Raw genomic sequence first — 24,791 nt, 5'->3', positions numbered from 1 at the left:
CATGTCAAGTCTGTGTTGAGTTGATCTGGAGAAAGGCATGAGGCTGTGGAGGAGGTCCATGCGGGGTGTCACGTGGCCAGAGTCTCCAGGACAGTTAAGATGACCACCCCCGCTTCCCGGCTGACACCCCCGCTTCCCTGTTTCTTATTCCTGTTGCTGCCACCAGCCCCTGGCCCCAGGCTGGCGGAGTGGGCTCTCCTCAGGTTCCTACCTCTGCCCCTCACAGAGCCCCCTGGAGACAACAGGAGTGGAGCCTGGCCAGGGAGAATCCAGAGGAGGAGCCTGCAGGTGGCACCCAGGGCCTTCCTGCCAGGCTCTGGAAAGCCCTGCCCCTCCCTCTCTGGGATGATGCATAGAAGTAAGGGTCTACCAGCAGACTGTGTGTGTGTGTATGCGTGTGTGTGTGCGCGTATGTGTGTGCGTGTGTGTGTGTGCGTGTGTGTGTGCGTGCGCGTGTGTATGCGTGTGTGTGTGCGTATGTGTGCGTGTGTGTGTGTGCGCGTGCGTATGTGTGTGTGCATGTGTGTGTGCATGTGTGCGTGCGTGTGTGCGTGTGCGTGCATGTGCGTGTGTGTGCACGCGTGTGTGTGCACGTGTGTGTGTGCACGTGTGTGTGTGCACGTGTGTGGCTGTGTGACGGTGCTAGGGCCTGAACTCAGGGCCTGGGCACAATCCCTGAGCTTTTCTGTTCAAGGCTGGTGCTCCACTTCCAGCTAATTTCTGACAAGTTTATTGGAGATGAAGAGTCTCACAAACTTTCCTTCCAGAGCTGGCTTCAAAATAAAATCCTCTGGTCACTCCCCCCCCCTCCCCGGCCCCCCAGTAGCTAGGTTTACAGGCAAATGAGCAGACGGAGACCCACTGAAGTGGAGGCCCTGGAGAAGGCTGGGATTCAGCTGATGCAAAGGAGGGGAGAGGACAGACAGAGAGACGCGCGGAGGAGAGCCCCTGCTGCCCAGGCACCCGGTGACCCGGGTTTCTCCTGGCCTCCCACGCCGGTGCCCTGTCCCCAGCGGAGCGAGGCCACTGGGCTGGAAGCAGGTCGGGCGCGCCGGGGCCGGCGGGAGCGGGGCCGCCTCCGCGCAGGTGGGGTCTGGGGTCGGCTCTGGGCCGCAGCGGAGCCAGCAGAGCCGGGGCCCGGCCGGGGTGCCCGCGCCCGCCCGCCCGCCCGCCCGCCCGCACCTGCTCCGGGGTGCTGCCGTCCTCCGCGTACACCCGCGGGTCCGCGCCGAGCTTCAGAAGCACCTCCACGGCCTCCAGGTGGCCCCCAAAGGCCGCGCGGTACAGCGGGGACCGGCCGAAGGCGCCCTGCAGGCGGGACGGTGAGCCAGACCCGGCCGGCCGCCCCGCGCCCCCGCCCGCCCCGCGGTGCCCACCTTGCTGTTGGGGCTGGCGCCGAGCTCGGCCAGCAGCTGGATGGCCAAGGGCTGCCCGCCCGCGGCCGCCTCCGACAGCGGCGTGTTCCCGTGGCTGTCCTCGCACTCCACCATGGCCACGCGCCGCAGCAGCCGCTTCGCCTTGCCCGCCTCATCGTGGCCCACCCCCTCCCGGGTCAGCAGCTGCTCCACCTGCGGGGCGGGCGGCCGCTGGGCGTGGCCGGGGCCCGCGAGCCCCGCCCCCGCGAGAGGCCCCGCCCCGCGCCCGCGCCACACCCGCCCCGCCCCGCGAGCGGCCCCGCCCCCGCCCCTCACGCCAGACCACGCCCACCTCCTTCAGGACCGCCTTGATCTCCGTCAGGTCCCCGTCGAAGGCGGCTTCCAGCAGGCGGCGGCGGCGCTGCAGCTCCTCCCGCCGCGCGCGCTCGGCCGCCTCCTCCTGCTCGCGCTGCCGCCGCGCCGCCTCCTGCTCCCGGCGCACCAGAGCCAGGTAGGCCTGCGAGGGGCCCCGGAGGTGCGGCGGGCCGGCCCTCAGGTTGGCCGGGCGCGCGGCCCCAGGCCCCGGCCCCGCCCCGGCCCCGCCCCGGCCCCGGCCCCGCCCCGGCCCCGCCCCGGCCCCAGCCCGGCCGCCCGCCACCCGCCGCCCGCCGCCCGCTCACCTCCCGCTGCAGCTTCTCCATCTCCTCCAGGTACTCCTGGCGCTCCCTCCGGAGGCGGCCCAGCGCCTTCCGGGCCAGGTGCTGCCGGAAGGCGCACTGGAGGATCGTGGCCGCCCGGTGCTCTGCCGTGAGCCCTGCGGGGGGGACTCGTGAACCCCGGCCTCCTCCTCCAGCCGCCATCCCGCGGGCCTCCTGCCAGCCAGGCGCCACGGTGAGGGCGCGCAGCCTGGTCCCAGCCCCCGCGGACAAGCTCGGGCGCATGCCCGGGCCAGGGGTGCGCCCCGAAGCCGCAAGCCAGGCCCGGAGGCTCCGCCCGTCACAGTCCTGCCCACTCAGGAGGCTGCGATCCGATCGCAGCTCACAGCGCAGCAGGAAAGCCCACGGCACGCGCATCTCCAATTAACCATCAGAAACACCAAAAGCAGAGCTGTGACTCCAGTGGGAGAGGGAGAAGTATACACAACCAGTGAAACACAGGGCTGGAGGCATGGCTCGATTAATAGGGCTCCAGCCTAATAAGTAAACTCCAGTAAGGGGGAAAAAAAAAACAAAGCAAACTATAAAACAGGGCTTGGGCCTCTGCCCCAGGGTGGGGAAGGTCTCCATGGTGGCAGCCCACTCGAGTCAAGACCTCCTAAAATGGCAACAAAGACGGAAGACAGTAAGTCAGGTATCCACAAAATCCTGAGGGGAAAAAGTAGCCAGGAAGGTTATATACATGGTTCTGCTTCCAGACCTAAGCTGCCTTTGCAACAGCAGCAAGAGGAAAGAGAAGGTAAATCTTTTGAAAACGGCTGAGGTGCTGCAAAGCCATGGGAGTGAGGGACCAGGGGCAGCAGGGTGCAGCATCTGCAGGGGGTTTCGTCTGCTGTGGAGCACCTGTGCCAAGTGCACAGCACAGATGAGCAGCAGCAGATGGGAGGGGGCTGCTGATGACCCCAGGATGAAGAGTCAACATCCACAGTCAAAGAATAAGCAAGGCCCAAAAGTGGCTTCAGTTAGGTAACAAAATTATAGGACATAATTCTGGAAAGATTCTAGGTCTAAAATGTCATGAAACCAAAAAAGTTGAGGTAAAAGGTTGGGAACAATAAATAATCAAATGGAAATTCTACAGTTGAAAGACATAAAACTGGTATTAAGAGACCCGTGGAGGTGTTTAACAGCATAAAGACAGCAGAAGTTAGGATGAGTGATCTAGAGGCATAACACAAATGATAACATCCAGAATAAAAACACAGAGACAAAAATTAAGACAGATGTAATTAAAGTTGTACATGTAATATTAGTATCTGAAGAGAAGCTTTGAAAATTCACAAGAGACACCACGCCAGTAGGCCCTGGTGGTATGACCCTATTTTCCTGGGAGGCCTCCAGGTAAGCACAAGCAGAAAAGTCCATGAGCTTCTGTCTCCGTCTCCGCAGGGGAGATGGTACAGGGTGCACACGGGAGAGCCTGAAGTAGAGGGACCACCACAGATCACCACATAGACACAGGCCCAAGGAGGGAGTGGGAGTATTGCTTATGAACAAGAATCACGCCTGGAGGCATGACTCAGTGGTGAAGTGACTGCAAACTAGAGGCACTGAGTTCAAACCCTACAATTCCCCCCAAAATTAAGAAAATAAAGGCATGGAGTCACTGCTTTGGCATGTATTGGAATCCCAAGAGGGATGAATACAAACAAAAACATAAACATGGTATCCATTAAGACAAGGAGCCAGTGCCATGGCTCACACCTGTCGTCCTAGCTACTCAGGAGGCTGAGATCTGAGGACTGAGGTTCAAAGCCAGCCCTGGCAGGAAACTCCACAAGACTTATCTGCAATTAACTACCAGAGAGGTGGAAGTAGAGCTGTGGTTCCAAATGGTAGAGCGCTAGTCTTGAGTGAAAAAGCTCAGGGACAGCACTCAGGCCCTGAGTTTAAGCCCCTTGACTGAGAAAGAAAGAAAAGGAAGGATGGAAGGAAGGAAAAAAAGAATTTCTGAGCTCTAGGGTAACTACTAAAATATTAGAAAAAGAATCCCATGGAGATGCCCAGTCCCCCTCCTGCAATGGGGTGGGACCTGCCACTTGCTTCCAACCAAGAGCATGGCAGAGGTGACGGAATACCAGAACTCATTGTGCCACACCACGCCATGAGAGAGACTGCCTGTCAGCTCACGGCTTTCCTGCCTCACAGAAACAGCAGCCATGATGACGCTTGCTTGGGGACAGAACGGTGCATAGACCGAAGGCCAAAGAATGGCTGGGCCCTCGCAGAATCCCTGGGCCCCAGGGTGCAACTACAAAAAAATGAATCAGAGTTCATTCTGCCATGGACGTGGATTCTTTGCACCCAAGGCCTCCAGATGAGACACTCCCACTAATGTGGAGCAGAACCCAGCAGACCACACCCCGGTCCTGCCCTCAGTGCCCCAGCCACTGACACCATGATCTCATCAACCTGTCCTGTTCTCAGGGACTTGGTTTGTGGTGATGTATCATACGGTCAAAGGAGGATGTGGGAAAAGTAAAAAAAAATAGTGAATGATCAAAACAGACAGGTTGTTGGGCACTAGTGGCTCACACCTGGAACCCTACCTACTCGGGAGGCCAAGGGTTGAGCACTGCAGCTCAACTCCATCCCGAGAAGGAAAGTCCCGGAGACTCTTATCTCCAGTGAACTACTCAGGAAAAGCTGGAAGTGAGCTGTGGATCGAGTGGTAGAGCACTAGCACTGAGCACAAAGAGGCTCAGGGACACCACCCAGACCTAGAGTGCCAGCCCCAGGACTGGCAAAAACAAAACAAACACCCAGAAGATCAAAACAGGGAGCTAAGACCTAAAGTGAAACCTCTGCAACTAAGAATTACAGTTCCTGAGATGAATGTAAGATTAAAGACTGGACAATGGAAATGACCAAGACTGAGGAACGGAGAAAAAAAAAAAGGGCTGAAAAAAAAATGACTGACACATCAGTCAGTTTTTGCACACTGCCCACACCTGGTCAGCCTGTGGGTACCATCCCAGCCAGACACTACGGGGCCTCGGAAGAGGGGAAGGGAAGACCAGGGGTGGGGGGGGAGGGAAGAAGGGTGAGAGGAAAGAGGGAGAGGAGCAGAGAGATGATTGAAGTAATAGTGGCTGAAAATTTCCCAAATGTTATGGAGGTAATGAATATAAACAGCTAACACCGAGAAAAACATGAGAGGAGCACACACTAGAACAGATTACAAGCAAATGTCTGAAATACTGAGATCCCTAAAAGCAGCAAGAGGGGCTGGGAGTTTGGTCTAGTGGTAGAGTGCTTGCCTAGCATGCACGAAGACCTGGGTTTGATTCCTTGGTCCCACATACATAGAAAAAAGCTAGAAGTGGTGCTGTGGCTCAAGTGGTAGAGCTCTAGCCTACCACAAGTTTAACAAACAAGGCCCCTGTGTTTTTAAGACAAAGTCTAGTTCTGTACGACAGGCTGGCCTAGAACACAAATATTACCTCATTGCCTTTTGCTCTTGGTGGTTCTGATGAGAAATCTGCTAATAATTGTATTGAGGCTCTCATGTCTGTGGCAAGTCATTTAAAATATGATGTAAAAATCAACATTAATAAATTCTTTAAAAAAAAAAAAAAAAACAAACAGGGGCCAGGAGTGTGGCTTAGTGGTAGAGTGCTTGCAGAACATACACAAAGCCCTGGTTTGAAAAGTGAAAACTGGTGCTGTGGCTCAAGTGATAGAGTGCTAGCCTTGAGGAAGCTAAAGGACAGTGCCCAGACACTGAGTTTAAGCCCCAGGGCTGGCAAAACAAAAACAAACACAAAACAAACTATATGCATCTGATCATATAAAATAATGCTTATCAAAATGAACTCTAGGAAATGGTAACAAGAAGTTGTTGGGGTTTTTTTGTTTTTGTTTTTTTTTTTTCACAACTGTGGGTGGGGATGGGAGAGTGTAAGGGAAGGAGTAACACTGTCCAAAAAGAAATGTACAGCTTGAGGAACTAAGCAAAAAATTAAGCCCAAAGTTATCAGAAGGAAAGAAATGAATGGGAGAGGTTAATGACATGCAGAGCAAAAATAGAGCAGAAAAATCATGCCAGGAGCCAGTGGCTTGTTCCTATATGCCTAGTTGCCTCCTGTATGTCAGGAGGCTGAGATCTTAGGATCAAGGCTTGAAACAAGACCAGGCAGGAAAGATTATGACTTTTTTTTTTCTACCAGACCTGGAGCTTGTCTTTAGCACCTGGGTGCTGTCCCTGAACTTCTTTTGCTCAAGGCTAGTGCTCACCACTATAGAAAGAGCCACATCTGGCTTTTCCTCCATATGTGGTACTGAGGAATCAAACCCAGGACTTCATGCGTGCTCTACCACTAACCTACATTCCCAGCCCCATGACACACAGATCTCCAGTTAACCACCAAAAAGCCACAAGTGGAGGTGTGATTCAACAGGAGAGCATCATCCTGAATGAAAAAGCTAAGTAAGAACATGAGGCACGGCTGGGAGTTTGGCCTAATGGTTAAAGTGCTTGCTTAGCATGCATGAAGACCCGGGTTCGATTCCTCAGTACCACATACATAGAAAAAAGCCAGAAGTGGTGCTGAGGCTCAAGTGGTAGAGCTCTAGCCTTGAGAAAGTCCAAGGACAGGGCTCAGGCCCTGAGCTCAAGCCCAGGACTGGCAAAAAAAAAAAAAAAAAAAAAAAAGAACATGAGGCACAGAGTTCGAGGACAAAGGACAAAAGAAGAGAAATAATGAGGGTGATCAAACAAAAAATTGTTTCTTCAAAAAGAAACAATTCAAAACTTTCTTGAATGTAATGACAATCACGATACATCACAAAGGAACCACAGCAAAGGCAGTTCTAAAGGGCAAATTTATCGCACTAGGAGCCCATATTAAAAAGGCAGAAGGAGATCATATAAATAACCTAAAGAAGAAACTGAAGCACCTAGAGGAGCAGGAAAAAGTTAATTCTAAAACAACTAGAAGGACAGACATAATCAAAATAAAATCAGAAATAGAAATTGAAATAAGCTATACTATACATAAAATTAATAAAGCAAAAAATTGGTTCTTTGAAAGAGTCAGCACAATTGACAGACCCCTGGCAAGATTAATTGAAGAAAAGGAGAGGGGAGGGCCGGGAGTTTGGCCTAGAGGTAGAGTGCTTGCCTAGCATGCACGAAGACCTGGGTTCAATTCCTCGGTACCACCTAGAAAAAAGCTGGAAGTGGTGCTGAGGCTCAAGTGGTAAAGCTCTAGCCTTGAGAAAGTCCAAGGACAGTGCTGAGGCCCTGAGCTCAAGCCCAGGACTGGCAAAAAAAAAGAAAAGAAAAAAGAAAGGGAGAGGGGAGACTCAAACAAGATTAGAGACCCTACAGGAACAATCATGATTGATATTCAAAAAATTCAGTCCATTATGAATAAGTACTACCAGGGCCTATATGCAAAGAAACAGGAAAATCTAGTAGAAATGGGTGATTTCTTAAATAAATATAGGCTACCCACACTGAACCAAGCAAAGATAAGCAAATTGAACAAACCAGTTTCATTCAATGAAATAGCAGAGACAATCAGGGAACTGCCATCCAAAAAGAGCCCAGGTCCAGATGGTTTCACTATGAATTCTTCAACGCTTTTAAAGATGAAGTAATACCTATACTCTTGAAATGCTTCCAAGAAATAGAAGCAGAAGGAGCCATACCAAATTCATTATATAAAGCTAATATTACACTCATCCCCAAACCAGGGGAAGACCCAACAACAAAAAAGAGAACTACAGACCTATCCCTCTAATGAACACAGATGCAAAACTCCTCAATAAAATACTAGCCAACAGAATCCAGAAACAAATTTTTAAAAATTATACACTACAATCAAGTAGGCTTCATCTCACAGATGCAAGGCTGGTTTAACATTTGCAAATCAATTAATGTAATACATCATATCAATAGAGCTAAGAATAAGAATCATATGATAATTTCTCTGGATGCAAAGAAGGCATTTGACAAAAGACAACATCCATTCATGTTGAAAGCATTAGAAAAAATAGGAATAAGAGATACATTCCTTAAAATAATTAAAGCCAGGAAGGGGGGAAAACAAGATGAGGGGCAGGGGTGGGGGGAGGAAAATGGGGACCAAGACATGAGAAAGGGTATCAATGTTTGTGAAGTAATGCACCTTCTATCTGGTGAATATAATGTAACCCTTCTATTAATTACAATAAAATATATGGAAAAAATAATTAAAGCCATATATGACAAACCTACAGCCAGTATTATACTAAATGGAGAAAGACTGGAACCATTCACCTTAAAATCAGGAACTAGACAGGGATGCCCACCCTCTCTACTTCTCTTCAATATAGTGCTGGAACCCTTAGCCAGAGCAATAAGCCAATAGAAGGATGGACATCAAAGGGATCCACATAGGGAAAGAAGAAATCAAACTATTCCTATTTGCAGGTAACATGATGCTTTACCTGAGTGACTCAATAAGTTCCACTCCCAAACTCCTAGAATTAATAAACCACTTTAGCAAAGTGGCAGGATACAAAATTAATCTGCAACAACCAACAATACACAAACAGAAGGCGAAATCAGGAAAATGATCTCATTCGCAATAGGCCCCAAAAGAATAAAATACTTAAGAATTAACCAAAGAAGTAAAGGAATTATTTAATGAAAACTCTAAAAGCCTAACGAAAGAAATTAAAGATGATACCAGGAAATGGAAAGACATCCCATGCTCATGGGTAAGGAGAATCAATATAGTGAAAATACTGCCAAAATTGATATACAAATTCAATGCAATCCCCATTAAAATCCAAAGACTTTCTTCACTGAAATTGAAGGTATAATCTAGAGGTTCATATGAAACAATAAAAGACCTAAAATAACCAAAACAATTCTAGGCACAAATAATGCAATGCAGGTGGTATTACAATACCATACTTCAAACTCTACTATAGAGCCATAATAACAAAAACAGCATGGTATTGGCACAAAAATAGACCAGAGATCAATGGAACAGAATAGAAGATCCAGAAATAACACCACATACCTATAGTCAACTTGTATTTGACAAAGGAGCAAAAGATATACAGTGGAACAAACACAGTCCATTCAATTATTGGTGCTGGCAAAACTGGGCAGCCACATGCAGAAAACTAAAGATTGACCCTAGCCTTTCGCCATGCACAAGCATTAACTCAAAGTGGATCAAAGACCTCAACATCAGACCCGAAACCATGAAACTGCTACATGATAGAGTTGGAGAGACACTGGAACTCAGGCACAGGCAAAAACTTCCTGAACAGAATCCCAGGGTCACAACAGATTGGAGAGAGCCTCGATAAATGGGACTACCTAAAAATAATAAGTTTCTGCACAGATAAAAGCATAGCTACTAAAGTAGAAAGACAGCCAACCAACTGGGAAAAGATATTTACCAATAATACATCAGACAAATGCTTAATATCCAGTATCTACAGGGAACTCAAGAAACTAATCCCCCACAAACCCAACAAACCAATCAGTAAATGGGCAAGGGAACTAAAGAGAAACTTAGCAAAAGAAGAAGTTAAATTGGCAGAAAAGCACATGAGAAAATGCACATCATCCATGGTCATAAAGGAAATGCAACTAAAAACAACCCTAAGATACCACCTTACCCCAACAAGAATGGCCAAGATTTTGAACTCAGACAATGACAGTTGCTGGCGGGGTTGTGGAGAAAAAGGAACCTACTATACTGCTGGTGGGATTGTAAACTAGTTCAGCCACTCTGGAAAGCAGTGTGGAGGTTTCTTAAAGAACTGAAAATTGACCTTCCCTACGATCCCGCCATATGACTTCTGGGCATCTATCCTGAACAGCATGACCCAGGATATGATAAGGACACCTGCTCAGCTATGTTCATCTCTGCACTATTCACAGTAGCCAGGCGATGGAAACAACCCAGATGCCCTACTGCAGCTGAATGGATACAGAAAATGTGGTATATATACACAATGGAATTCTACATAGCCAAAAGACAAGATAAAATAATGGCATTTGCAGGGAAGTGGATGAATCTAGAGTGAATCATGTTGAGTGAGACAAGTCAAGACCTAAGGAAAAAAAGGCACACGGTATCCTTAATATGTGGCTATTAAATCCAAAAAGTACAAGAGCGAGGACTCAATATTCACGTACCCAATGCTATGGATATGGTACTGGAAATATAAACATAACTACATAGACATAAAAAATCTATGACTCTATAGATATGTTTTATTACATAGATTAATATGTATCTATGACATACAAACCCTCAGCCTAATTTTAATTATGTTCTAAAATCTAAGTGCCAGTGATTGTATATAGATTCCCTTCTTGAATACTTGTTTGTTAAACACATCACTTGAAATATGATGTAAAAATCCATGTTAATAAATTATTTAATAAAAGAAAAAAAAAAGATGGGTGGGAGTGGCAGCAGTTTGGCCTGGTGGTAGAGCGCTTGCCTAGATGCACCAAGGCTCAGGTTTCAGTCCTTGGTTCCACATACATAGAAAAAAGCCAGAAGTGGTGCTGAGGCTCAAGTGGTAGAGCTCCAGCCTTGAGAAAGTCCAAGGACAGTGCTCAGGCCCAGAGCTCAAGCCCAGGACTGGGGAAAAAAAATCAACAGGGGCCTGGAGTGTGACTTCAATTCCTCAGTACCACATACATAGAAAAATCTGGAATTGGTGCTGTGGCTCAAGTGGCAGAGCTCTAGCCTTGAGAAAGCCCAAGGACAGCCAGACGCAGGACCAATCAACAATGCAGACATGGAGCTACAGGAAACTGAAAGTGGAAGCGCTGCCCTGCTGGCAGAGGCCTCTGCCAGGACAGGTGGTGGCAGCAGACAGCACTCAGTAGGTGGCTCCTGGGGCAGCATGCTTTCTTCTAGCCTCTGTCCCGGGGAGAGACAAAAGCAACTCACTTCCACCTGCCAAACCCCAGCATCCCCAGCCGCTCCGTGGCCTTCACAGAGCTGCGGGTGTTGGAGGGTGTGTGGAGAGGCTGGCCTCTGCCTTTAGGAGCCCTTCCCAAACCCGGGGACGCCATCCTGCACGTGCCTCCCGCTGCTCCACACAGGCTCACACCAGAAGGAAGGCAGGGTCCACAACCTCTCTGCCTCAGTTTCACCCCTCCCTGTCCAGAACCCTGAATGAGCTGCACAAAAGCCAGGATCTGCAGAGCCATACAAGGCGCAGCCTCCTCATCGGTCCTGGTCCTGAGAGGTGAATATTGACTGCGGTGACTGTGGCTGCCCAGGGCAACAGCTCCTCCCCTGGCTGCGCCTACACCCTGACACCCGCCAAGACTCCAGGAAGCACCACAGACAGCCCCAGAGTGCTGGGAGGGGGAGGGGGCAGGGGGAAGGCAGAGCCTTGGGGGACAGGCAGGACACAGAATGGTAGGGAGGATGGGGGGTGCTGGGGAGAACTCGGGGGGGGGGCAGTTGGGGGAAAAGGCACTGCTGTGGGGGAGAAGTCCCTGGGAAGTCATCCAGATGGGTGCTGGGAACCTGGCAAGACTGAGGGCATTGAGGCACAGAGCACCAGCTGGCAGGCCGATTGTGGGGAGGAGGGGGAGGCCCCGAGCCCTGCCCCGAGGCCAGGCCTCCTTCAGGCCACCAGAGGGCGATGTGCGGGGGCTTGGTGCTCTGGGGTGCAGACATGGGCCCAGTGTTTGTGCACATGTCCTGCCTTGTGCACAGGCTTCCGTACCCTGTATTGTCTGGGTCCAGGACGGTTCCTTCCTTGCATCTGCCCCTCCCCAGCAGAAACCAGGTTCCAGGGTTCTCACCTGCAGGCGGCTTGGGGTTCTGGGGCTCCCTGGCCTGCTGGCCAGCCTTCTTCTGGGGCTGGTTGTTCTCTCCTGGCCTCCCTGGGGGAAAAGTGACAGCCTGTTAATCAGGGTTTTTCTGAGACCCTAGCTTATAGCCCACTAGCAGGGCCCTGGCCTCAGCCATCAAGGCGCTCCTGCTGGCAGGCATGCAGACCCCTCCAGAGGCTGCATGGGCAGCTGCACTGGATGCCAAGGAGGCCCCTGGGATGAGGTGGTGCGGGTCCTGCTGGGATGAGTGCGCCGGCCAGCACCTCCTAGTCCACCCCCACTGCCACCCCACTCTGCACAGTGCTGCTTCTCTGGCCTGTCAGTGCTCCTGGGTAGGTGCTCTCTCTCTGTGGCTGAGACTTCTGGGCCAGGACTGAGTAGAGGGGTGTGTGCCTGCCATGGAGGGCCAGGCCGGGCAAACCAGTCCAGCCAGTAAGGCCGGGCTGGGGCCCTGGGTGTGGAAGTGAGTCAGCCCTGGCACATCCCTGCAGAGGAGCCCCCGGGAGCCTCCCCTTCCCTCCAGGAAGCCTGGGAGTGCGGGAGCTGGCCCTGGACCCCCACCCTGGGACCTGAAGGCAGGCCAGGGCTTCTTGGGCCTTGATTCAGTGGGCAGAGGAGCTGGTCTCCAAATGAGGCCACCGCAAGGGCTGCATTCATTTCCTTTCTGCCTCACCCAGTGTGGGCCCGGGTGCCTTCCCAGGCCACTGGGAGGACTGAGGCTGGCAGCAGGGTGTGGAGCGCCCCGTTGTGCAGGGCTCCCCTCAGGGTGCTTCATGGGTTTGGCCTGAGGCTGAGTCCGGTGGGCACTGGCTGTCCTGGCCAGGGAGGGCAGGGTGAAGCTCCAGCTCTGTGCCCCCCCCCAAGTCTGAGTTTCACAGGAGCAGGGCTGGGGGTGAGGGTGGGGCAGAAGCTCTGTGCCACCCGGGCAGGACCAGGCATGCCGCTGCTGCTGTGTAGATGCCGAGAGCCGCCTCTGGTTTCTCCGTCTCCCTCCCAGTCTGGCCAGTGAGGCCCATGGCCCGTAAAGTCCGGCGCCCTGTGTCAGCACGTTAGTCAGACTTTGGGGCCTGGTGAGCCACTGAGCCGCCCAGTCCCTATAAACTCCCTGGCGTGGCCCGGCCCCACTGAGTGGGGCCCGTGAGGCCAGAGGCAGAGCCAGGCCTGGAGCCTTGCACCACAGATGCTGGCCGGGGGGGCCGGGCAGGCAAGTAAGGCAGCCGCTGCTGAAGGCCACGGGGGCTGGTGAGCAGGTAGCCACACAGCCTGTCGGGTGCCTCGAGCTGCCTGAGGCGACCAGTGGATGAGCCAGGCCCCGGGATCAGACACATCGGGTCACAGAGGTGCCGGATCCAGGGCCATGTCTGGAAAACGAGGTCGCGCTCGCAAACCCCGGGGCAGAAGGGCAGGCAGAGCCCAGAGGGCAGCTGGGCCACAGGGCGCTGAGGCCCAACCCCCACTCCCCGCCTCAGGGGGCCCTCTGGGCCAGACAGGGGTGGCCACTGCAGAGCACGTGACCAGCACCCAGCCAGATCCCCTGGGACACCCCAGGGTGGCCAGGCCAGAGAAGCTACAGGCAGCCTGGAGGCCAGTGCAGGCGGCTGCTGCAGGATCTGAGCTGGTGCTGGCCGTGCCTGAACACATGGAAGGCTGTGGAGCTGTGGCGCCCATGCCTGCCCTGGGCCCCGAGCTGTTGAGGCTCCATGAGGTCCAACTGTGCCTGGCCCAAGAACAGCTGCTTCTGGAAGATCGACGGCGACAGGTCCAGCTGCAGATGCAGCTGTGGCAGGAGCAGCAGCCGTGGCTGCAGCAGCTGTGGCAGGAGCAGCAGCCGTGGCTGCAGCAGCTGCAGGAGGAGCAGCTGTGGCTGCAGCAGCTGCAGGAGCAGCAGACCTGGGTGCACATGGAGGGGCTGCAGCTGGCCGTGGAGCTGGAGCAGCTCCAGAGTGAGGGCTTCGAGGCCCTGCAGACCCAAGGCCAGGTAAGACCTGGGGAAGGCTCGGGAGGGGCAATGGAGCAGCCTGTAGTCATGGGCTGTGAGGTCAGCATGGTCTCAGGAGCTTTGGAGCCTTTGTTTACCTCTGCCAAGGGAGGCTGGCACTTGCCACCCAGAACACTGCCAAGACCAAGATCAGGAAGATGCATAGAGGGCAGAGTCCATTGAGGGAAGGTGCTTGCTTGAGGACAGGGAAGTCCTGGCAGAGGACCCAGGCATTCTGGGTCAGAGACCCAGGCACGCAGCCACTGGAGCTGTCCAGGGCAGTACACAGGTGAATGCATAGGGGTGAGGGCCTGGTGCAGACCAAGGGAGAAAGGACCCTGTCCACCTCCTGACTGGCTTCTGCTGCTGTTTACTGCAGTGCGGCACTGAGAGCGTGAGGTCCCGAGGCAGCACGCTGTGCCCTGTGCCATTATCCTCATTCCAGGCGGAAGGCTGGCCTCAGACGCGGCTGGGGCTATTTTGGGCAATTAGGATCTAACCTCAGCTTGGTATGCAGTCGGCTCCACCCTACCAGCTCCAGGGATGCAGCTCTAGGGTCCTTAGGCCAGGCCCACTCCAAGCTACAGGGGTCAGGTCTAGACAAATGCCCCATCGGTGCACAGAGGCTCCATGCAGGCTGGCACAAAGCACTGGAGGGATACATCCTGGAAAGTGTGTGCAGCTGTGACTGAAGGAATGCGGCTCAGGCCTATAATCTTAGCTACTCAGAAGGCTCAGATCTGAGGGTCATGGTTTGAAGCTAGCCCAGGCAGAAAAGGTCCCATAAGACTCTTGTCACCATTTAACTATTAAAAACCAAGAACAAAAACCAGGGGCCAGGAGTTTGGCCTAGTGGTAGAGTGCTTGCCTAGCATCCACAAAGACCAGGGTTCGATTCCTCTGTGCCACATACATAGAAAGCCGGAAGTGGTGCTGTGGCTCAAGGGGTAGAATTCTAGCCTTGAGAAAGCCCAAGGACAGTGTTCAGGCCCTGAGTTCAAACCCCAGGAATGGGAACAAACAATAACAACAACAAACAAAAAATGGAAGTGGTGCTGTGGCTCAATTGGTAAAGCGCTAGCCTTGAGCACAAAGAGACTCAGAGACAGTGTCCAGGCCCTGAGTTTAAGGCCCACATCAACGAAGAATAGAAAAACAATTCAGGGAGGAGATAGCTGTTGAGAGAGGGGAGGCTTGGGGAGGACTGGGGAGGTGCCTTCCTGACTCCCCATTTCAACTTGGAATTGCGCTGCAGTAGGGGCCTGAGGCTTAGGGTCAGGAAGGACTGCACACTTAGCCTCCTGCCCAACTTGGACCCAAGCCCCGCTCTTTCAGACCCTCTTTTTGGCCATCTGCTCCTCCCCTCTTTATACCTTCAGGGCTCTAAAGCTGTGCAGCCACCTCAGGCCAGGGGCACAGGACTCAGGGCCTAGGGCAGGGCCAGCGCACATCAGAGCTGTGATCCATCAGCTTCTCATGACCAGTGGGGAGTCCCTTGAAAGAGCTCTCTGGGAAGTGCTCTGAGAGGCCTGGCGGGTGCTGCCCGGGCCTCACAGGTCAGTGCTGGCGCAGGGGGGCACTCACCTGCAGCCGTGCGTGGCTTGGGCCCAGCAGAAGCTGTCTGCCCCTTCTTCGAGGTAGCTTTTGGCCCCCCCTTCTTACTGCTCATCCTCCTGGGAGAGGGAGGAAATGCTCAGAAGGGCAGAGGGCAGGGCAGGGCACCCTCAGGGCTCACTACTGTGCCCCTGGGTGAGCAATTGCTGGGCACACCTACTCCCAGCACTCATTTTCCCCTCTGCCCACATGCGCCCAGCAGCAGGACAAGGTTTCAGCAAGCGCCCGCTGTCCCTGTCCGAGGACCAGGTCTGCTCTGGAGCCATGCCCTCCCCAGCACAGCCCCTCTCTGGCCCTGACCTTGGTAGATGCTGCGGTCAGGTCCTGAATCAGCAGCCTTCTCCCCGCTGAGAATCGCCCCAAAATTCCTTCCTGTTCCAGGCTGGGTCAGATCTTCCCTGTGGCAGAGACAGCAGTGGGGTGTCTGGGTGTAAAGAACCTGGAGGGTCACCTGGAGGTGGGAGGAGGGGACTGAGGACTGTTTGGGAGGAAGGGCTCGGGAAGGTGGGGTGAGACCTGGGGGACAGGGCAGGTGCCTGGACAGAGCAGGACCTAGGTGAGGGTCGAGTGGAACTTGCACAGACTCAGCACCTGGGAACACGGGAGGCTTCCATGTGCAAACTGTGCTGATATGTGTGCAGCTGGGGTGTCCGTGGGCTGGAATGTGCAAGGTCCTGGCTGAGGGACGCTTGGCATACCTGCATGGTCACTAGTGTGTGAGACACCCTTGGGGCCTTCCAGTGTTCTTCCCCCCCTCACCCCCCCCAGCCAGCCATGGGCTTGAACTCAGGGCCTGAGCACTGTCCTTGGGTTTTCTCAAGGCTACCGCTCTATCACTTGAGCCACAGCACCACTTCTGGCTTTTTCTATGTATGTGGTACGGAGGAATCGAACCCAGGGCTTCATGCATGCTAGGCAGGTACTCTACCACTAGGCCAAACTTTGAGCCTCCTGACCCTCCATTTTTCTGCATGCATTCAGTATCAGTGTGGCCCCGTCTCTGAGGGACAGGAGGGAGTGTGAGCGGTCGGCTTGAGAGGTGCTCTCTGTGTAAGACATTCCCTGTATGTGTGAGATTATCTGTGTGTGTGTGTGTGTGTGTGTGTGTGTGTGTGTGTGTGTGTGTGTGTAAGGGGTTCTCTCTGTGTGGGAGGGGTTCTCTCCGTGTTTAAGCGGTTCTCTATGTGTGTAAAGTGTTCTCTCTGTGTTTAAGGGGTTCTCTCTGTGTGTGAGAGGTTTTCTCTGTGTGTGAGGGGTTCTCTGTATGAGGGGTTTCTGTGTGTGAGGGGTTCTCTCTGTGGGTGAGGGGTTCTCTCTGTGGGTGAGGGGTTCTCTCTATGTTTGAGGGATTCTCTCAGTGTAAGAGGTTCTCTCTGTGTGTGAGGGGTTCTCTCTCTGTGTGTGAGGGGTTCTCTCTCTGTGTGTCAGGGGTTCTCTCTGTGTGTGAGGGGTTCTCTCTGTGTGTGAGAGGTTCTCTCTGTGTGTGAGGGGTTCTCTCTGTGGGTGAGGGGTTCTCTCTATGTTTGAGGGATTCTCTCAGTGTAAGAGGTTCTCTGTGTGTGTGTGAGGGGTTCTCTCTGTGTGTGAGGGGTTCTATCTATGGGTGAGGGGTTCTATCTATGTTTGAGGGGTTCTCTCAGTGTAAGAGGTTCTCTCTGTGTGTGAGGGGTTCTCTCTGTGTGATAGAGGTTCTCTCTCTGTGTGTGAGGGGTTCTCTGTGTGTGAGGGGTTCTCTCTGTGTGTGAGGGGTTCTTTGTATGTGACAGGTAGTCTGTATAAGTTAAAGATTCTCTGTGTGTATGTGAATGAGAGGTTCTCTGTGTGTGTGTGTGACTCAGGAGTTGTGTGTGTGTCTGTGTGTGTTTCTGTGTGACTAAAGGGTTCTCTGTATGAGAGATTATGCGAATGTGGGGTTCTATGTGTGTGTGTGTGTATGTGGGTGTGAAGAATTCTCTCGATGTGTGGGGGCTCTCTGTATATGAGAGGTTCCAGATTTGTGTGTGAATGAGAGATCCTCTCTGTGTGTGAGGGGTTCTCTGTATGAGTGTGAGATTCTCCATGTGTGTAAAAGGTTCTGTACTTGAACGAGAGGTTCTCTGTGTATGTGAAGAATTTGCTGAGGGTGAGGGGTTCTCACTGTGTGATATTCTTTGCATGAGTGAGGGCTGCCTGTGTGAGGTCTCTTGGTGTAAGGCATTCTCTCTGTGTGTGAGGGGTTCACTCTGTAGGAAAGATGGTAAGAGAAAGGCTCCCTGTATGAGAGTCAGGATTTCAATGTGCATGTCTGTATGTTGAGGTATTAAGTGTGTGAGGATCTCCTCTGTGTGAGGATCTCCTCTGTGTGAGGGTCTCCTCTGCGTGAGGATCTCCTCTGTGTGAGGATCTCCCTGTGTGAGGGTCTCCTCTGTGTGAGGATCTCCTCTGTGTGAGGATCTCCTCTGTGTGAGGGTCTCCCTGTGTGAGGATCTCCCTGTGTGAGGATCTCCTCTGTGTGAGGATCTCCTCTGTGTGAGGGTCTCCCTGTGTGAGGATCTCCCTGTGTGAGGATCTCCCTGTGTGAGGATCTCCTCTGTGTGAGGATCTCCTCTGTGTGAGGGTCTCTCTGTGTGAGGGTCTCTTCTATGTGAGGGTCTCCTCTGTGTGAGGGTCTCCCTGTGTGAGGATCTCCCTGTGTGAGGATCTCCTCTGTGTGAGGATCTCCTCTGTGTGAGGGTCTCCCTGTGTGAGGATCTCCCTGTGTGAGGGTCTCCTCTGCATGAGGATCTCCTCTGCGTGAGGGTCTCCTCTGCGTGAGGATCTCCTCTGTGTGAGGGTCTCTCTGTGTGAGGGTCTCCTCTGTGTGAGGATCTCCTCTGTGTGAGGATCTCCTCTGCGTGAGGATCTCTCTGTGTGAGGGTCTCCTCTGTGTGAGGATCTCCTCTGTGTGAGGATCTCCTCTGCGTGAGGGTCTCCTCTGTGTGAGGATCTCCCTGTGTGAGGATCTCCTCTGCGTGAGGATCTCCTCTGTGTGAGGGTCTCCTCTGTGTGAGGATCTCCTCTGTGTGAGGATCTCCTCTGTGTGAGGGTCTCTCTGTGTGAGGGTCTCCTCTGTGTGAGGATCTCCTCTGTGTGAGGGTCTCCCTGTGTGAGGATCTCCCTGTGTGAGGATCTCCTCTGTGTGAGGATCTCCTCTGTGTGAGGGTCTCCCTGTGTGAGGATCTCCCTGTGTGAGGGTCTCCTCTGCATGAGGATCTCCTCTGCGTGAGGGTCTCCTCTGCGTGAGGATCTCCTCTGTGTGAGGGTCTCTCTGTGTGAGGGTCTCCTCTGTGTGAGGATCTCCTCTGTGTGAGGATCTCCTCTGCGTGAGGATCTCTCTGTGTGAGGGTCTCCTCTGTGTGAGGATCTCCTCTGTGTGAGGATCTCCTCTGCGTGAGGGTCTCCTCTGTGTGAGGATCTCCCTGTGTGAGGATCTCCTCTGCGTGAGGATCTCCTCTGTGTGAGGGTCTCCTCTGTGTGAGGATCTCCTCTGTGTGAGGATCTCCTCTGTGTGAGGGTCTCTCTGTGTGAGGGTCTCCTCTGTGTGAGGATCTCCTCTGTGTGAGGATCTCCTCTGTGTGAGGGTCACCTCTGCGTGAAGATCTCCTCTGCGTGAGGATCTCCTCTGCGTGAGGATCTCCTCTGCGTGAGGGTCTCCTCTGTGTGAGGGTCTCCTCTGTGTGAGGATCTCCTCTGCGTGAGGATCTCCTCTGTGTGAGGGTCTCCTCTATGTGAGGATCTCCCTGTGTGAGGATCTCCTCTGCGTGAGGATCTCCTCTGCGTGAGGGTCTCTCTGTGTGAGGGTCTCCTCTGCGTGAGGATCTCCCTGTGTGAGGGTCTCCTCTGCGTGAGGGTCTCCTCTGCGTGAGGGTCTCTCTGTGTGAGGATCTCCTCTGCGTGAGGATCTCCCAGCGTGAGGGTCTCCTCTGTGTGAGGGTCTCCTCTGTGTGAGGATCTCCTCTGTGTGAGGATCTCCTCTGTGTGAGGGTCTCCTCTGTGTGAGGATCTCTCTGCGTGAGGATCTCCTCTGAGTGAGGGTCTCCTCTGTGTGAGGATCTCCTCTGCGTGAGGATCTCCTCTGCGTGAGGATCTCCTCTGAGTGAGGGTCTCCTCTGAGTGAGGGTCTCCTCTGTGTGAGGGTCTCCTCTGTGTGAGGGTCTCCTCTGAGTGAGGGTCTCCTCTGCGTGAGGATCTCCCTGTATGAGGATCTCCCTGCGTGAGGATCTCTCTGCGTGAGGATCTCCTCTGCGTGAGGATCTCCTCTGCGTGAAGGTCTCCTCTGCGTGAGGATCTCCTCTGCGTGAGGATCTCCTCTGCGTGAAGGTCTCCTCTGCGTGAGGATCTCCTCTGCGTGAGGGTCTCTCTGTGTGAGGGTCTCCTCTGCGTGAGGATCTCCCTGTGTGAGGGTCTCCTCTGCGTGAGGGTCTCCTCTGCGTGAGGGTCTCTCTGCGTGAGGATCTCCTCTGCGTGAGGATCTCCCTGTGTGAGGGTCTCCTCTGTGTGAGGGTCTCCTCTGTGTGAGGGTCTCCTCTGTGTGAGGATCTCCTCTGTGTGAGGGTCTCCTCTGTGTGAGGGTCTCCTCTGTGTGAGGATCTCTCTGCGTGAGGATCTCCTCTGAGTGAGGGTCTCCTCTGCGTGAGGGTCTCCTCTGCGTGAGGATCTCCTCTGCGTGAGGATCTCCTCTGAGTGAGGGTCTCCTCTGTGTGAGGGTCTCCCTGTGTGAGGTTCTCCTCTGTGTGAGGATCTCTCTGCGTGAGGATCTCCTCTGCGTGAGGGTCTCCTCTGTGTGAGGGTCTCCTCTGAGTGAGGGTCTCCTCTGCGTGAGGATCTCCCTGTGTGAGGATCTCCCTGTGTGAGGATCTCCCTGTGTGAGGATCTCTCTGCGTGAGGATCTCCTCTGCGTGAGGATCTCCTCTGCGTGAAGGTCTCCTCTGTGTGAGGATCTCCTCTGCGTGAGGGTCTCTCTGTGTGAGGGTCTCCTCTGTGTGAGGATCTCCCTGTGTGAGGGTCTCCTCTGCGTGAGGGTCTCCTCTGCGTGAGGGTCTCTCTGTGTGAGGATCTCCTCTGCGTGAGGATCTCCCTGCGAGAGGGTCTCCTCTGTGTGAGGGTCTCCTCTGTGTGAGGGTCTCCTCTGTGTGAGGGTCTCCTCTGTGTGAGGGTCTCCTCTGTGTGAGGATCTCTCTGCGTGAGGATCTCCTCTGAGTGAGGGTCTCCTCTGTGTGAGGATCTCCTCTGTGTGAGGATCTCCTCTGCGTGAGGATCTCCTCTGAGTGAGGGTCTCCTCTGTGTGAGGGTCTCCCTGTGTGAGGGTCTCCCTGTGTGAGGTTCTCCTCTGCGTGAGGATCTCCTCTGCGTGAGGATCTCCTCTGCGTGAGGGTCTCCTCTGCGTGAGGGTCTCCTCTGAGTGAGGGTCTCCTCTGCGTGAGGATCTCCATGTGTGAGGATCTCCCTGTGTGAGGATCTCTCTGCGTGAGGATCTCCTCTGCGTGAGGATCTCCTCTGCGTGAAGGTCTCCTCTGCGTGAGGATCTCCTCTGCGTGAGGGTCTCCTCTGCGTGAGGGTCTCCTCTGTGTGAGGGTCTCCTCTGCGTGAGGGTCTCTTCTGCGTGAGGATCTCCTCTGCATGAGGGTCTCCTCTGCGTGAGGATCTCCTCTGAGTGAGGGTCTCCTCTGCGTGAGGATCTCCTCTGAGTGAGGGTCTCCTCTGCGTGAGGGTCTCCTCTGCGTGAGGGTCTCCTCTGGTGAGGGTCTCCTCTGCGTGAGGGTCTCCTCTGCGTGAGGGTCTCCTCTGTGTGAGGGTCTCCTCTGCGTGAGGATCTCTGCGTGAGGGTCTCCTCTGCGTGAGGGTCTCCTCTGAGTGAGGGTCTCCTCTGCGTGAGGATCTCCTCTGAGTGAGGGTCTCCTCTGCGTGAGGGTCTCCTCTGGTGAGGGTCTCCTCTGCGTGAGGGTCTCCTCTGTGTGAGGATCTCCTCTGAGTGAGGGTCTCCTCTGCGTGAGGATCTCTGCGTGAGGATCTCTCTGCGTGAGGATCTCCTCTGAGTGAGGGTCTCCTCTGCGTGAGGATCTCCTCTGCGTGAGGGTCTCCTCTGCGTGAGGGTCTCCTCTGAGTGAGGGTCTCCTCTGCGTGAGGGTCTCCTCTGCGTGAGGGTCTCCTCTGGTGAGGGTCTCCTCTGCGTGAGGGTCTCCTCTGCGTGAGGATCTCCTCTGCGTGAGGATCTCCTCTGCGTGAGGATCTCTCTGCGTGAGGATCTCCTCTGAGTGAGGATCTCCTCTGCGTGAGGATCTCCTCTGAGTGAGGATCTCCTCTGTGTGAGGATCTCCTCTGCGTGAGGATCTCCTCTGTGTGAGGATCTCCTCTGTGTGAGGGTCTCCTCTGTGTGAGGATCTCTCTATGTGAGGGTCTCCTCTGTGTGAGGATCTCCTCTGTGTGAGGATCTCTCTGTGTGAGGGTCTCCTCTGTGTGAGGATCTCCCTGTGTGAGGTTCTCCTCTGTGTGAGGATCTCTCTGTGTGAGGATCTCCCTGTGTGAGGGTCTCCTCTGAGTGAGGATCTCCTCTGTGTGAGGATCTCCTCTGCGTGAGGATCTCCTCTGTGTGAGGATCTCCTCTGTGTGAGGGTCTCCTCTGTGTGAGGATCTCTCTATGTGAGGGTCTCCTCTGTGTGAGGATCTCCTCTGTGTGAGGATCTCTCTGTGTGAGGGTCTCCTCTGTGTGAGGATCTCCCTGTGTGAGGTTCTCCTCTGTGTGAGGATCTCTCTGTGTGAGGATCTCCCTGTGTGAGGGTCTCCTCTGCGTGAGGATCTCCTCTGCGTGAGGTTCTCCTCTGGGTGAGGATCTCCTCTGCGTGAGGATCTCCTCTGGGTGAGGGTCTCCTCTGCGTGAGGATCTCCTCTGTGTGAGGATCTCCCTGCGTGAGAATCTCTTTGTGTGAGGGTCTCCTCTGTGTGAGGATCTCCTCTGTGTGAGGATCTCCTCTGCGTGAGGTTCTCCTCTGGGTGAGGTTCTACTCTGCGTGAGGGTCTCCTCTGTGTGAGGATCTCCTCTGGGTGAGGTTCTACTCTGCGTGAGGGTCTCCTCTGTGTGAGGATCTCCTCTGCGTGAGGTTCTCCTCTGGGTGAGGATCTCCTCTGCGTGAGGATCTCCTCTGGGTGAGGGTCTCCTCTGGGTGAGGATCTCCTCTGTGTGAGGATCTCCCTGCGTGAGAATCTCTTTGTGTGAGGGTCTCCAGGGGTCGGGGTCTCCCATGGTGAACATCTCCCGTGGTGAGGGTCCCCCGTGGTGAGGGTCCCCCGTGGTGAGGGTCCCCCGTGGTGAGAGTCTCCCGTGGGAGGTCTCCCGTGGGGGGGTCTCCCTTGGGGGAGGTCTCCCATGGTGAACATCTCCTGTGGTGGGGTCTCCCGTGCTCGGGGTCTCCTGTGGGGGGTCTCCCGTGGGGGGTCTCCCGTGGTGGGAGTCCCCGTGGTGAACATCTCCTGTGGTGGGGTCTCCCGTGGGGGGTCTCCCATGGTGAACATCTCCCGTGGTGGGTTCTCCCGTGGGGGGTGTCTCCCATGGGGGGTTTCCCATGGTGAACATCTCCTGTGGTGAGGGTCCCCCGTGGTGGGGTCTCCCGTGGGGGGGTCTCCCGTGGTGGGGGTCCCCCGTGGTAAACATCTCCCGTGGTGGGGTCTCCCGTGGGGGGATCTCTCGTGGTGGGGGTCTCCCGTGGGGGGTCTCATGTGGGGGGTCCCCCGTGGGGGGGGTCTCCCATGGTGAACATCTCCTGTGGGGGGGGTCTCCCGTGGGGGGGTCTCCCATGGTGAACATCTCCCGTGGGGGGTCTCCCGTGGTGGGGGTCTCCCGTGGGGGGTCTCCCATGGTGAACATCTCCCGTGGTGGGGGTCTCCCGTGGTGGGGTCTCCCGTAGTGGGGTCTCCCGTGGGGGGGTCTCCCATGGGGGGTCTCCCGTGGGGGGTCTCCCATGGTGAACATCTCCCGTGGTGGGGTCTCCCGTGGGGGGTCTGCCGTGGGGGGTGTCCCGTGGTGGGGTCTCCCGTGGCGGGGTCCCCCGTGGGGGGTCTCCCATGGTGAACATCTCCCGTGGGGGGTCCCCCGTGGGGGGGTCTCCCATGGTGAACATCTCCCGTGGGGGGTCCCCCGTGGGGGGGTCTCCCATGGTGAACATCTCCCGTGGGGGGTCTCCCATGGTGAACATCTCCCGTGGGGGTTCCCCCGTGGGGGGTCTCCCATGGTGAACATCTCCCGTGGGGGGTCCCCCGTGGGGGGGTCTCCCATGGTGAACATCTCCCGTGGGGGGTCTCCCGTGGGGGGTCTCCCATGGTGAACATCTCCCGTGGCGGGGTCTCCCGTGGGGGGGTCTCCCGTGGGGGGGTCTCCCGTGGCGGGGTCTCCCGTGGGGGATCTCCCGTGGGGGGGTCTCCCGTGGTGGGGGTCTCTCGTGGGGGGGTCTCCCGTGGGGGGGTCTCCCATGGTGAACATCTCCCGTGGGGGGGTCTCCCATGGTGAACATCTCCCGTGGGGGGTCCCCCGTGGGGGGGGTCTCCCATGGTGAACATCTCCCGTGGGGGGTCTCCCGTGGGGGGTCTCGCATGGTGAACATCTCCCGTGGGGGATCTCCCGTGGGGGGGTCTCCCGTGGTGGGGGTCTCCCGTGGGGGGTCTCCCATGGTGAACATCTCCCGTGGGGGATCTCCCGTGGGGGGGGGTCTCCCGTGGTGGGGGTCTCCCGTGGGGGGTCTCCCATGGTGAACATCTCCCGTGGAGGATCTCCCGTGGGGGGGGGTCTCCCGTGGGGGGGGGTCTCCCGTGGTGGGGGTCTCCCGTGGGGGGGTCTCCCGTGGCGGGGTCTCCCGTGCTCGGGGTCTCCCGTGGCGAGGCCCCCACGCCCAGCCCTCACCTGCCTCACCTGCCCCTGGCCGCTGAGGGCAGTCGCCGCCCCTTTCGTCAGGCCGCCGTCTCCTAGCGACCGAGCCGGAACTTCCGAGGCGACCCGACTTCCGGGGCGGGGGCCAGGGGTCAGGGGTCAGGCGCAGGGGCTGGGGCGTCGGCTCGTCCTGCGTCGGCTTCCCCGGGGCGCGGGCGCGGGTTCCCCAGGCGGGGCGCGCGCGCGCCCGGTGGTCCGGGCTCCCCGCGGGCCGGGCCGGGGTCCCGGGCGGGGCCGGGCGCGGTGGTCCGGGGCTCCCCGCGGGCCGGGCCGGGGTCCCGGGCGGGGCCGGGCGCGGTGGTCCGGGGCTCCCCGCGGGCCGGGCCGGGGTCCCGGGCGGGGACGCCCGCGGGGTCGGGCGGCGCGCGGCGCCGGC

General features: G+C 55.6%; 1 protein-coding gene across 1 annotated transcript in view; it reads right to left on the bottom strand.

The window, feature by feature from the left end:
- Iqank1 (IQ motif and ankyrin repeat containing 1) overlaps positions 1 to 24,453 on the bottom strand; it is a 28,138-nt gene extending 3,685 nt beyond the window's left edge. The window contains exons 1-8 of the mRNA XM_090339534.1: positions 24,398 to 24,453; positions 15,781 to 15,878; positions 15,451 to 15,539; positions 11,859 to 11,939; positions 2,036 to 2,169; positions 1,708 to 1,872; positions 1,377 to 1,568; positions 1,183 to 1,308 (exon numbers count right to left, since the gene is read on the bottom strand). Coding sequence (XP_090195660.1) covers positions 1,183 to 1,308; positions 1,377 to 1,568; positions 1,708 to 1,872; positions 2,036 to 2,169; positions 11,859 to 11,939; positions 15,451 to 15,535 — 783 coding nt within the window. The 5' untranslated portion in view covers positions 15,536 to 15,539; positions 15,781 to 15,878; positions 24,398 to 24,453. The remainder of the gene's footprint in view (positions 1 to 1,182; positions 1,309 to 1,376; positions 1,569 to 1,707; positions 1,873 to 2,035; positions 2,170 to 11,858; positions 11,940 to 15,450; positions 15,540 to 15,780; positions 15,879 to 24,397) is intronic.
- Between the last annotated feature and the right edge of the window lie 338 nt (positions 24,454 to 24,791).

Source organism: Megascapheus bottae, chromosome 9 (assembly GCF_031878675.1).
Source record: "Megascapheus bottae isolate mThoBot1 chromosome 9, mThoBot2.hap1, whole genome shotgun sequence".
Classification (NCBI taxonomy): domain Eukaryota; kingdom Metazoa; phylum Chordata; class Mammalia; order Rodentia; family Geomyidae; genus Megascapheus; species Megascapheus bottae.
The sequence above is the reverse complement of the archived record's forward strand: the minus strand, read 5'-3'. Positions and strand labels throughout refer to the sequence as shown.